We start from the raw sequence: 13,710 nt of genomic DNA, 5'->3' as shown, positions 1-13,710 counted from the left end.
TCAAAAAAATCCGTTACTTCATAAAGTAAAGTGAGGTGGTTCTACTAGGGAGAAAATTTTAGTTAAGGGGTTTCTAAAATACCCCTTGAATGCACATGATACATAGAGTTTCTTAGTAGTGCAACCCCCGAGACAAGCACTATAGGTTTTCCAGTTGTGTGGGAGCAAGATAAAGTTAGTAAGCTTGTAGCTAATCTAATACAACAAGAGCACGCCAAAGATGAACTAAGAAACCAAAGAAGGAAAAAAATGATGGAAGAGATGAGACCTGAGCAGCCCAAAGAAATGAGTCCAAAGAGACTCATGCCAAGTTCAAAGAGACTCGAGCAAGAAAATATAGAGCTAGAATTACCTAGAGAGTGTAAGGTTCCTCCCTTTAAAAATGGGAGAAACACTTAAGATAGTCCACTAAGTCTTATCTTGGGAAAAATTTCCTATTCATCGACACCTTGACCCTGTAGAGATTCAAGGATACGATTTATAGGTATGACCTAGCTCTATCCCGCAGGGGGAGCGTGATCTTCTAAACATCAAATCACCCATAGGGCAATTGATCAAAAAACTGGGCAACTACTAGACTTGATTTCTAGAGACAACGCTTTTTTCCTCATCTTTATGCAAGGCACAGCCGGCTGGCCTAGTCTTCTAGAATAGAGTTGCCCAAGAACCTAACTATCTAACGTAGGGCTTTCACTTAATCTGTTGGAAAGCTACCCGACTAATCGGGTCCACCCGTCCGTAGGATGGTGCCGTCAGGGCATTCCATCCTCCCACTTTCCACCCTACTCACGCATCACTTTGTTTTCTAATTAATACTACCACACTGTTTGACATAAATAAACATATTCCTTAATTAAGGCCCTTCTTCACAAGGTTCGTTAAAACAGCCTTCTTACACAATACAATCATACCAAAGACAAGATGTAATTATATAAAAAGTTTATACATGAATCCATTTCCATACAAGCCAAACCGGCTCTCTTATTCTTATTCTGCCGATGATCTAGAATTCGGCCTTCCAGCCTCTACATGCTGGGTAAAACCCTACGGGACCATACACCTCATCGTCGGCTGCTGGCGAGGACTCAAGCCGGCCTGTCGCCCTCTCAGGCTCCATCGCTTGATCCTCCCGCCCCTCAGAGGGATGTCTGCACACTAGGGTGGGCTTATTTACCGCACTAGCCTGGGCCCTCAGAACTAGGCAGCCTCATAATCTCTCGCCTCAATCGGCGATCCTTATTCTCCCAAAGGTATGAGGGATACCTTGGGCCATTCCCGGGCTTTGCTAACGACGCCGCCCGGCTACATAAGCACGGAACGGAGTTAGCGTTGAAGCCAAAAAAAATCTTGAATTCTAAAGATAACAACTTCAATGCAATTTACTAAATATAGCGTTCATAATTCATGAAGATAACAATTTCAACGTAATTTATCGAATACAACATCACATAATTCGTAACTTCATATAATTTTTATGTCGTCATTTTAAAAGGAAAAGACACCATTCATTAATACTAATTTAAGGAAAAATCTCTTCTTTTGAAAATTAACCAAGCTAACCTGGCCACCGTTTCCTTGAGGGGCTTGAAAAGGGCGGACTGGAGCCACGTTGGACGCATCTTCCCCCATCTCGTTGTTACGTGCTCCTCTTGAGGCAATATTTTGTCGTCTCCGAGATGAGGCCATCTTAGGCGTCGCCTTGTAGAGCTCGCTGCTGCGATCGAAACGCTTCAGTCGGATCTGAATTCCGAGCTCGTTTGCTCACCGTATGAGCAAAAGAATATGGCGCACGAACCCTCGCGTGAGTCAAAAATCCCTTACTAAAGTCTACGCAAATGGGGGGGGGGATTGTGAGATGTCCTTAAGGGCAAAGGCAAAAACGTGGAGAGGGCTGGGAGCGTGGCTGCAAGCCTCTCTGTAAGTCTATTCACACGGGGGGGGGAGAAGAGTTAAGGACACTGGCCCTTAGCAAGAGGAGGGTGGAGGAAAATTGGCTTATCTGAAAAGAGCCAAATGAGGGGGTGTGAGAGGGGTGGCTGCAAGGGCGGCTGTACTTGCAGCAAGTACGCTACACAGGGACAGACGGCGGTACGGACGACGGTACAACAGGGCATACGCTACACAGAAGTGCGTGCCGTCTGAGGAGCACCCCGGGGGTTTATATAGCTGAGGGGTGAGGGTACGGGCGCTGCGCAAAGCAAGGACGAAAGGACGGTGTACCTTCAAAGGCTATGGATCAGTGGCCTGCATGGGTCTAGGGGAAAGGTACGGTGTCGGTTGTCTGGGAAAGGAGTGGTACGCATGTACCTTATCTAGTCTGGGTGTCCACCTAAGGGTACGCGTGGACCATACAGTGGGCGGCCGTCGTTTGGTTCTTGGGCGGCCATTGTACGGGCGCCCTAGTAAGTGTGTACGGACCAAATTTTGGGGCGGGGTACCCAAATTTGGGGCGCCCGCCTCGATTTGCGTGCCGGACCGCCCCGGGGGGCGAAATTTTTTTTTTGTCCGGGAGGTTCTCCTGGTCGCAGGGGTTCAGACCGTTCGTCAATCGGACGTGCGATCGTGCATTTATTAAGGTTTGAAGGTCGCCGTTTTTTAACTAAAATGATTGAAATTAGCGTATAGGCTTGATCCGGTGTCCGTTTTGGATGCTGTAAAATCCTATATTAGGGTAAAATCGCGCGCAGATTCCAAATTTGGGCTCAGAATTTGAAGATTCCAAGTAGAAATGACTCAAATAATAAAATCATTGATATTTATACCATAAAAACTCATAATTACATGGACATTTCTTTATTAGTGAAGATGGGTATGTTACATCCTTCCCCCCTTAAAGAAATCGAGATGTCCTCATCTCGTCATGAATTGGGGATAATCCTTTAAGAGTGTAGCTTCATCTTCCCAAGTTGCATCCTCTTCAGGGTAATCTTTTCACTGAACTAGATGTTCTACAAGAGTTCTATTTCGGAGTTGCCTTTCCCTAGAATCTATGATGCTACTGGGCTGTAATTCAAGGACTCCTTGAGTAGGGATTACAACTTGTTCATCATCAAGAATATGATCGAGACTGGGGACATATGGTTTTAACAAACTTACATGAAATACATTATGGACTTTGATATGGGCTGGGAGTTGGAGTTTATAGGCACTTTTACCTAGACACTTGATAATTGTATAAGGACCACAATACCTAGGACTGAGCTTCTTATATTTCCCGAGTGATAGAGAACTTCGTTTGGGTCGGACTCGTAGAAGAACTCTGTCTCCTTCCTTGAAGATCCTTTCAGACCTCTTGTTGTCAGCATAAAGCTTTTGTCGATCTTGGGCAGCTTTAATATCTTTTTGGATTGCCTTGGTTTGTTCCTCCATTTCTTCGAGCATTTTTCTGGATGCCTCAACTCTTATAGTTGGATCAGAGAAATTTAGAGGAGACAAGCATTCTTGCCCATAGAGTGCCTTAAATGGTGACATTCCTATGCTTTGATGGTAAGATGTATTGTAGGCAAATTCTACCAGAGGAAGGTATTGAATCCACCTTCTCGGTTCCCGTCCACAATATGCTCTGAGAATGTCTTCAATTACTTGATTGACTCTCTCAGTCTGGCCATCGGTCTCTGGATGGTAAGCTGTACTAAAGCAAAGTTGAGTTCCCAGGGCTTGAAATAAAGATTGCCAGAATTTTGAAGTGAAGTCAGAATCCCGATCACTTACTATCCTTTTTGGGAGACCATGAAGTTTGAGGACTTCCTTGATGAATATTCGGGCAACATCAGAAGCTTTGAAGGTCTTCTTTGCTGGTATAAGGTGAGCTACTTTGGTAAGTAAGTCCACTACTACTAGAATGGAGTCATATCCTCCTTGAACAGTGGGGAGACTTGTGACAAAATCCATACTAATGCACTCCCACTTCATTTGGGGAATATCTAATGGTTGAAGTTTTCCAGGCATCTTGACCCTTTCAGCTTTGATCCTTTGGCATGAGAGACATTGCTTCAAGTACCGAAGCACATCATTTTTCAAGCCTGCCCAATGAAAGCTCCTTCTTACAGCATTTAAAGTTTTTGCATAACTTGGGTGTCCTGTAGTAGGGCTATCATGAGCTTCATGGAGGATTAGTTTCTTTAAAGCAGGATCCTTAGGGATACATAGCCTGTGATTGAAGTAGAGGCTTCCTTCATGAGTGGAGTATCCCTTGATTAGATTTTTCTCTTTCTCTGAATGTCCCCCTTCTTCTACTAATTTTTTCATCCTCTGATAATCTGGATCATGAGATGAGACTTCTTCTACCTTGACCAGGATGAGATTATTTGGCATTGAAACTGCATTCAAGAAAGATTTGCGGCTAAGTGCGGCTAAGTGCATCTGCTACCACATTATCTTTACCAGGGCGGAATTTGATGTCGAAATCATATTCTTGTAGAATTTCAATCCATCTCCTTTGCCGCATGTTGAGGTTAGGCTGGGTGAAGATCCACTTTAGACTTTTGTGGTCAGTTACAAGCTGGAATTTGCCTCCCAAGAGATAATGTCTCCATAATTTGAGGCAATGAACAACTGCTAAGAGCTCCAAATCATGGGTGGCATAGTTTGCTTCATAATGCTTCAGCTTGCGGGAAGTATAAGCGACTGGACTTCCTTCTTGGCCTAAGACACCACCAAGTGCTAGACTACTAGCATCGGTAACCACTTCAAATTCCTTGGAGAAATCAGGAAGCTTTAAGACTGGGGCAGAAGTAATAATGACTTTCAGCTGATCAAAGCTGTTTTGATGGATTGGCAGCCACACTATTTTGCAATCCTTCTTAAGAAGATCTGTCAAGGGTGCAGCTACCAAGGCATAATCTTTGATAAAAATCCTATACCAACCCGTGATTCCCAAGAACCCACGAATTTCACGAACTGATTTAGGAGGCGGCCATTCTAGAATATCCTTGACCTTGGCAGGGTCTACTGAGATGCCATCTTTGGAGACGATGAATCCAAGATACTCAATTTGATGAGTAAAGAAGGTACATTTGCTCTTCTTGGCATAGAGTTTGTGTCTGCGCAGCAATTGCAGAACTCTACGCACATGCTCCTCATGCTCTTCCATTGATTTGGAGTAGATTAAGATGTCATCAAAGAAAACAAGCACAAATTCATCCAGGTAAGGACGGAATATATCTTGCATTAGGCGGTTGAAGGTTGCAGGAGCATTGGTTAACCCGAATGACATTACAGTAAACTCATAGTGGCCATAACGGGTATTGAAGGCTGTTTTGGGTATATCTGCTTCCTTGACTTTGATCTGATAGTAACCAGACCTCAAATCTATTTTTGAGAAGACTTTGGCCCCATGAAGCCTGTCAAGAAGTTCATCGATACGAGGGATAGGATACTTATTCTTGACAGTGACTTGATTGAGCCCTCGATAATCTATGCAGAGGCGGAGAGTCCCGTCCTTCTTTTTTTGGAAAAGAACAGGTGCTCCCCAAGGAGAGTTACTGGGGTGTACAAATCCTTGTTCAATGAGTTGGGAAAGTTGCTCCTTAAGTTCAATGGCTTCAGGAAGGGATATTTTATAGGGAGTTTTTGAGACGGGTTGAGCTCCAGGGATCACCTCGATTTCATGGTCGACTTCTCGAGGAGGCGATAACCCTGTAAGCTCGTCAGGGAAGATGTCAGAGAATTCTTGGAGCCAAGAGGGTTCTGTCTCCATACTAGGTTCAATGACTTTGTTGAGTTTGACTAAGAAGACTTGCTGACCCTTACGTGTTCCCTTGAGAAGATGTTTTGCCTTGACTATCCTAGACTTAGGTTTTCCTGTGATCCCCTGAACAGATATTACTTGGCCATGCTTATTTTCAAAAGTGATACTCCCCTGGTTACAATGAATGCTAGCTTGGTTTGCAATTAACCAATCCATCCCAAGGATTCCATCATAAATTCCTAATGGCAAGACTCTAAAGTGGCCATGAGTTTGCTCATTACCCAGCTCAAAATCAAGGTTTCCTATAGAGTGGCGAGATACTACTTCTTTCCCACTGGCTAACTCTACAATCATTTTTCTAGCTGATTTTTGACTCAAGTTTAATTTTTGCAAGCACCTAGGAGAAAGGAATGAATGGGTACTGCCACAATCAATCAAAAGCTGAAATGGCTTACCGTGATGAGTGGCGGGGGTTTGGATTACACCAAATTGTTTATTCGGACCTTGGTGTTCTACTGCCGCATGGACGGTGGTGCGCTCTTCTTCAGCCGCTTCCAAGGTTGGTTCTTCACTTATAACACAGGCAGTTCTAGCAACTGTTCCTCCGCGGCCTCTGCCACGGCCACTCCCTCTTGCACCTTGGTGGGTAGGGGTTCCACGGCCTTGATTTTCTCTGTTACTTTGGGGAAATGATGTTGCTATCTTGGGACAGTTGGCTCTAAAGTGTCCCGGCTCATTGCACTCAAAACACAAGAGGGCCTTCTCTGGAAGAAGCAGCATACGAGCGGGGGACAAAAGAGTTGCCTTGTCGCCCTCTGTTGTAGTAGGAAAAATTCTGTTGAGGTTTCTTGTAGGGTTGATCTCTAAGGTTTGCCTCAGGGTAAGATCTCTTTTGGTTCTTCGGTTTGTTAGCCTTCATTTCTTTCACAAGGGGCTTTGCTCGTATGAGAGCATCCTGTAATGTGCTTGGCCTCATTGCTTCAAGGCGGGAATCTAGGGGTTCATTTAGCCCTTGGCAGAAACGAGCCACTTGCTGGGAAGTAGTCATAGCTGGGGCATACTTCCGAAGGGTAATAAATTTGGAATAGTAATCCTCAAGAGTTAAGCTGCACTGTCTAAGACTAAAAAACTCATTCATCTTTATGGATTCATGGGATGGAGGAAGATATCTTTCCTTCACTGCCTGCTTGATGTCTTCCCACGTTTGAGAATGCTCGGTGACTTCCTTGTCACGGCACCACTGTTTCCACCAGAGTTTAGCATCTCCAATGAGGCGAAACCGTGCGAGCATAGACTGATTTGCTACTCCAGTACCGGCAGCAGAGAAATAATCGTCCATTGCCTCAATCCAGACTTCAGCATCCTTCTCAACCTTTGAACCTTCTCCTTTAAAGGAGGGAGGTTGCATTTGCTTGAGCAGGAGCTTCTTCTCCTGGGTATCGGTGTAAAGCGCATTGGAAAGTGGAGGGTGGTCGTCCTGGCCATCATTGTAAAAACAATTTTAAGATTACAAGATTCTTATTTGCACAACGCTTAATTTTTGGAGAGTAAAACATTGAAATTATTTTATTTCCAAATATTTACAAGGACAAGTTTTATTACAAGGATCTGAGACTAATATAATTAGTCTTATTTGACATCAAGGGGAATTCCTAGGCTTGACTATGACATAAGGGTAGAGCGGTCCACATAGGTGAAATATGGGGATTCCGCTGTAGTTTCTAAGACTCTAAAAACTGATGGTAAGGGTGGTAAACTCTGGATTGGGGTAGATCCCAACACCGCTACTCTATCCGCAGGTAAGACCTGCATCACTTTGTCATACACCCAACGATCCTGAGGTATGCGAACCCCATCTATAGTCACCGAGGTGTCGGCCCTGGGGGTACCGACGAACCAAAATAAGCGGATCATCTTCAGCTTCTCAATCCAACGAATCCGCTTAAGGTCGGTGGTGAGGTTCCCAATCTGATCTGCTCGGATGATGAAGTATCTCGGCCCACGACTCCAGAAATCTCTACCCCATCCTCTTTGAATACGAGAGAAATGAGGGAGGGATATCTTCTCTAATATCTGCACCATGGTGTCGCGGAACTCGAAATTCGGGGAGTGACTAGCAGTCTCGAAGATGCATTGGAAAACTAAAAACTTGGAGTAGGCATCTTCCTCTTCCTACAATCATTCAAACATCAATTCAATCTTATTTGTTTTAGTAGGATGTCTTTACTAATTAGCATTATGTTAGGTAAAATATTTATTACAAAACAGTCCTTAAACTGCAATTCCTAGGAGCCAAACCTTGCTCTGATACCAATTGTAAGGTTCCTCCCTTTAAAAATGGGAGAAACACTTAAGATAGTCCACTAAGTCTTATCTTGGGAAAAATTTCCTATTCATCGACACCTTGACCCTGTAGAGATTCAAGGATACGATTTATAGGTATGACCTAGCTCTATCCCGCAAGGGGAGCGTGATCTTCTAAACATCAAATCACCCATAGGACAATTGATCAAAAAACTGGGTAACTACTAGACTTGATTTCTAGAGACAACGCTTTTTTCCTCATCTTTATGCAAGGCACAGCCGCTGGCCTAGTCTTCTAGAATAGAGTTGCCCAAGAACCTAACTATCTAACGTAGGGCTTTCACTTAATCTGTTGGAAAGCTACCCGACTAATCGGGTCCACCCGTCCGTAGGATGGTGCCGTCAGGGCATTCCATCCTCCCACTTTCCACCCTACTCACGCATCAATTTGTTTTCTAATTAATACTACCACACTGTTTGACATAAATAAACATATTCCTTAATTAAGGCCCTTCTTCACACGGTTCGTTAAAACAGCCTTCTTACACAATACAATCATACCAAAGACAAGATGTAATTATATAAAAAGTTTATACATGAATCCATTTCCATACAAGCCAAACCGGCTCTCTTATTCTTATTCTGCCGATAATCTAGAATTCGGCCTTCCAGCCTCTACATGCTGGGCAAAACCCTACGGGACCATACACCTCATCGTCGGCCGCTGGCGAGGACTCAAGCCGGCCTGTCGCCCTCTCAGGTTCCATCGCTTGATCCTCCCGCCCCTCAGAGAGATGTCTGCACACTAGGGTGGGCTTATTTACCGCACTAGCCTGGGCCCTCAGAACTAGGCAGCCTCATAATCTCTCGCCTCAATCGGCGATCCTTATTCTCCCAAAGGTATGAGGGATACCTTGGGCCATTCCCGAGCTTTGTTAACGACGTCGCCCGGCTACATAAGCACGGAACGGAGTTAGCGTTGAAGCCAAAAAAAATCTTGAATTCTAAAGATAACAACTTCAATGCAATTTACTAAATATAGCGTTCATAATTCATGAAGATAACAATTTCAACGTAATTTATCGAATACAACATCACATAATTCGTAACTTCATATAATTTTTATGTCGTCATTTTAAAAGGAAAAGACACCATTCATTAATACTAATTTAAGGAAAAATCTCTTCTTTTGAAAATTAACCAAGCTAACCTGGCCATCGTTTCCTTGAGGGGCTTGAAAAGGGCGGACTGGAGCCGCGTTGGGCGCATCTTCCCCCATCTCGTTGTTACGTGCTCCTCTTGAGGCAATATTTTGTCGTCTCCGAGATGAGGCCATCTTAGGCGTCGCCTTGTAGAGCTCGCTGCTGCGATCGAAACGCTTCAGTCGGATCTAAATTCCGAGCTCGTTTGCTCACCGTATGAGCAAAAGAATATGGCGCACGAACCCTCGCTTGAGTCAAAAATCCCTTACTAAAGTCTACGCAAATGGGGGGGGGGGATTGTGAGATGTCCTTAAGGGCAAAGGCAAAAACGTGGAGAGGGCTGGGAGGGTGGCTGCAAGCCTCTCTGTAAGTCTATTCACACGGGGGGGGGAGAAGAGTTAAGGACACTAGCCCTTAGCAAGAGGAGGGTGGAGGAAAATTGGCTTATCTGAAAAGAGCCAAATGAGGGGGTGTGAGAGGGGTGGCTGCAAGGGCGGCTGTACTTGCAGCAAGTACGCTACACAGGGACAGACGGCGATATGGACGGCGATACAACAGGGCATACGCTACACAGAAGTGCGTGCCGTCTGAGGAGCACCCCGGGGGTTTATATAGCTGAGGGGTGAGGGTACGGGCGCTGCGCAAAGCAAGGACGAAAGGACGGTGTACCTTCAAAGGCTATGGATCAGTGGCCTGCATGGGTCTAGGGGAAAGGTACGGTGTCGGTTGTCTGGGAAAGGAGTGGTACGCATGTACCTTATCTGGTCTGGCTAAGGGTACGCGTGGACCATACAGTGGGTGGCCGTCCTTTGGTTCTTGGGCGACCATTGTACGGGCGTCCTAGTAAGTGTGTACGGACCAAATTTTGGAGCGAGATATCCAAATTTGGGACGCCTGTCTCGATTTGCGTGCCGGACCGCCCCGGGGGACGAAATTTTTTTTTGTCCGAGAGGTTCTCCTGGTCGCAGGGGTTCAGACCGTTCGTCAATCGGACGTGCGGTCGTGCATTTATTAAGGTTTAAAGGTCGTCGTTTTTTAACTAAAATGATTGAAATTAGTGTATAGGCTTGATCCGGTGTCCGTTTTGGATGCTGTAAAATCCTATATTAGGGTAAAATCGCGCGCAGATTTCAAATTTGGGCTCAGAAATTTGAAGATTCCAAGTAGAAATGACTCAAATAATAAAATCATTGATATTTATACCATAAAAACTCATAATTACATGGACATTTCTTTATTAGTGAAGATGGGTATGTTACAGAGAGCGAGGCCCAAAAAGCCTTGAGCAAGAAAATACATAGCCAAAGATGCCTAGAGAGCCAGTCCCAAGGAGCCTCAAGCAAGAAAATACAGGGTCAGAGATGTCTGGAGTGTTAGGCGGCCCAAAGAACCTTGAGCAAGAAAGAAAAGGGCAGCCCAAGGAGCTTAGGGATGTGGTGAACTTTGGGACTGATCACCCCAATGCACCATGCTAAAGAAGCCTTGAGCATATGATGAAAGGGATAGGGAACCTTCGTATAGCGAGTCCAAAGAGATTCCAAATGAAAGGGATAGAATGCCCAAGGTAGTAAGTCCGAGGAGACTCTAGAAGAACAGGCTAAGAGAACCTAGTAGAAATAGCCCAAAGAGACTAGAAAAGGGACAAAGATGCCTAGAAGTGAGAAAGCCCCAAAAGACTTAAAAATAGGACAAAGAAGCCTGACAAAGGAAGTCATGGAAGGCAAAAACAAAGACCCGGGGTCGAGGAGAATGCTTACAAAGGAGACAACTAGGGCCAAGAAATCTTGAAAATATTCCTAAACCAAAAGGTGTCATTGGGAACCATATTAGATTTATACCCAAGTTTCAAGGCTAGAGTTCTCAAAAAAGCGTTGTAAGATTTGACCCAGGAGCTAGATAAAATGAAGGCAGCATGGCATGCGACATGGCTCAACCTTTGGCGGCATGCCTTTGTGAAGAGTGTATGAGTGTGTGTGTGTGTGTGTGTGTGGAGTAACACAAAGATGGAGAAGAAGAAAAAGACACAAGATGTGGACTCCTTGTCAAAATGTGTGACTAGGGTTTGAGAGAGCCTTTATTAGTTAGACTCCAAAAAATGGTGTTCGATCGCCCACATACTTAGGGCTGGAACATTTAGCTTTACCACCCCAACAACCTCCCACTTAATGGCCAATGTGCCTTTAAACAATGGGGTAACTATGTATATATATGTACACTCATGTAGAAATGATTATCTACACAATGCCTATCAAGATCGACAATGTGGAAAATTCTCCGAATGTAGCCCTTTTGTAAGAAGATCTACAGGATTCTGAATGCTGTGAACCTTGGTAAGCTCTATATAGTTCCGGTAACCGTTTTGATAATTCTGGTAACCGTTTCGGAACGCTTAGGATCAGAAGCGTTATTATCAGAATGATGGGTATCCGCTGTTTGGACTCGGGCACTGACACGCATGGCAATTTTATTGTTGTCATTTTTCTGTAAAAATTTATCTTTCACATACCTCATATGTGCCTATTATGCTCTTGGCGCCGGCGCTCTGATCAGATGCTTCCGCTGCAAAATCTACCACCGGCACTTTCAATGTCGCCACAAGCTTCAAGGAGCGTCTGATGAAGAGGCTGAGTACCACTGTCTCCCCTTGTACCTCCACCTGCTCTGCAGCTCCACTAGAAACGGCGCCACCCACCTATAAGAGAAAGTCGATGCCCCCTCACTCTCTTCTGCTGTGCTGGTTTCCTTCTCATATCCGATTGTAGCACAACTCACCTTGATGTAAGGGTTCACCTTTAGGCCGTTGATGTGCCTCATCCTCTGAGAAATACTCGATACTTCCAAGAGCTCTACGACGAGCAGACGCCCCATCGAATCCTCTCTCTCTCTCTCTCTCTCTCCCCCCCCCCTCTCTCTCTCTCTCGCGCTCGCAGGTGCACACACACCACAGGTTCTACAGCCTAGAGGAAAGATATTTCTCTAACACAATCAGTCACTTGACTTGACTTTTAAGCGTCACCTTGGACAAATTTTACTTATATTTTTCAAATTTGTATAGAGAAACCCCTCAAAAATAGAAATTTCCTTTTTATTTCGTGGGTGAAAAGGATTTACTTCCATTTTCCTAAAATTGTTTTCCTAAACCCCAACATAAGGTCAAGGTGATCGACAACTCAAGACAAAGCCGAGACTTAGCCTTAAAAAAGGATCTTTTGAAACGTCGTTTCTCCAATTTTAGTTGAAACAACTTTCACTTATTAGGGTACTTTTCCACAAGTGGAGGGTTTTCCCCGGCCCTTTATCGATCTAACCCCCCGCTACCCCACTTGCAAATGCAGCCCCACTTTCCCATGCAACAAGGTCAACTGTTGATAGTAGGTACCTACACTCAAGCTCACCTATTGCCTACTTTGGAAGATGTCCCTTCCGAGAGTGGCAAAGCGGGGTCCAAAAGAAGCGATCCCTCACCAATGTGTGTCTCCCTATGACTACACACTCCTTGCTCTCTCAAATACCAGTGATACCCCTCTAGTTCACTCACTCTCTCTCAACAAAGGCACAGGTTAACATGAGATTACCTCTTGCGCTTAGTTACAAAAAGTAAAGACGTAATACTAGTAAGGCTTCACCAGAAAGATGCAAAATACCCTGTTTGTATTGATAAAAGTAAAGACATAATACTAGTAAGGCTTCACCAGAAAGATGCAAAATACCCTGTTTGTATTGATAACAGTATTATAGCATCACTAAGACAAGGCTCTTCTACCAGAGGCGGCCAGCCTTGCTAATGGTAAACCAGCTCTTTTATATCTTCATTTAGGAGCTCGAAATGCCCCACTATGCCACTCGTGGAGTGGCCTTCCATAACGATAATTCATTATGCATTCTTTATCTTTGGTGGTGGAAAATCTTAGAGACAGAAAAGTTCGTAAAAAAGTAGAGACAGAATGGAAAGGACATTTTAGAGAGAGAAAAGTTCATGAAAAAGTAGAGACAGAATGGAAAGAACATTTTAGAGAGAGAAAAGCTCATGAAAAAGTAGGGACAAAATGGAAAGGACATCTTTTACAAATTCATGAAAAGCATATTCTAGAAAATAGGGTACCCAAACAATGGACTAGATTCCATGAAGTGGTGTTGAATCTAAAGGGAAAATTGAAGGGTAAGGTATAGAGAGACAAGAGAGAGAGATAGAGAAGGAAAAGGAAAAAGTTTAAAGAGATTATGTGCAAATTAATAGAGAGCCAATGTCAAAGGTGTGTAGCCGACTAGAGAAAACAATAGAGTTGGAACAATCTATTATCTAGGTGATGGATTCAAAATTTATTTCTTCTTGACATAGTGTCTGGTTGAGGGAAAGGTAAAAGGTAAGGTTCTAGCCTTGGACACAACACAACTCTCAAATAAATAGGTATAGAATAGGGTATTAACATGGGACATTGCCTTTAATTAAATTCAAGGCACCCAAATTGAATAACAGATGCAGATGATGTGAATAGGAGATGCACATGATTGACT

The 13,710-nt window shown here is 44.1% G+C and overlaps 1 protein-coding gene across 2 annotated transcripts; it reads right to left on the bottom strand.

Annotated features, from left to right (window-relative positions):
- Nucleotides 1–984: 984 nt before the first annotated feature.
- On the bottom strand, nt 985–12,160 carry LOC147623739 (uncharacterized). Of its 2 annotated transcripts, none has more exons than XM_086820884.1 (3): nt 11,968–12,160; nt 11,702–11,887; nt 985–1,302 (listed from the first exon to the last, which is right to left on the bottom strand). In XM_086820884.1, exons 1-3 carry the CDS (start codon nt 12,061–12,063, stop codon nt 1,237–1,239), a joined length of 348 nt encoding a protein of 115 aa, XP_086677010.1. In that variant the 5' UTR covers nt 12,064–12,160; the 3' UTR covers nt 985–1,236. The 2 variants fall into 2 exon arrangements, with proteins under 2 accessions (XP_086677010.1, XP_086677009.1); XM_086820883.1 differs by lacking the exon at nt 985–1,302 and adding an exon at nt 8,605–8,945.
- Nucleotides 12,161–13,710: the final 1,550 nt, after the last annotated feature.

The sequence above is a fragment of the Cibotium barometz genome, chromosome 26, assembly GCF_041138505.1.
Source record: "Cibotium barometz isolate CiBa-2024 chromosome 26, ASM4113850v1, whole genome shotgun sequence".
In the NCBI taxonomy this organism is placed as follows: Eukaryota; Viridiplantae; Streptophyta; class Polypodiopsida; order Cyatheales; family Cibotiaceae; genus Cibotium; species Cibotium barometz.
Note: the sequence above shows the minus strand (reverse complement) of the source record. Positions and strands in the feature narration are given on the sequence as shown.

Bases quoted from the DNA above. Each gene is read 5' to 3' on its own strand.
- LOC147623739 (XM_086820884.1), bottom strand. From the start codon at position 12,063: ATGGGGCGTCTGCTCGTCGTAGAGCTCTTGGAAGTATCGAGTATTTCT. The intron at 11,888-11,967 runs GTGAGTTGTGCT...TTTCTCTTATAG, and splicing joins AGGTGAACCCTTACATCAAG to GTGGGTGGCGCCGTTTCTAG. The intron at 1,303-11,701 runs GTATGTGAAAGA...GTGCTTATGTAG, and splicing joins GCATAATAGGCACATATGAG to CCGGGCGGCGTCGTTAGCAA.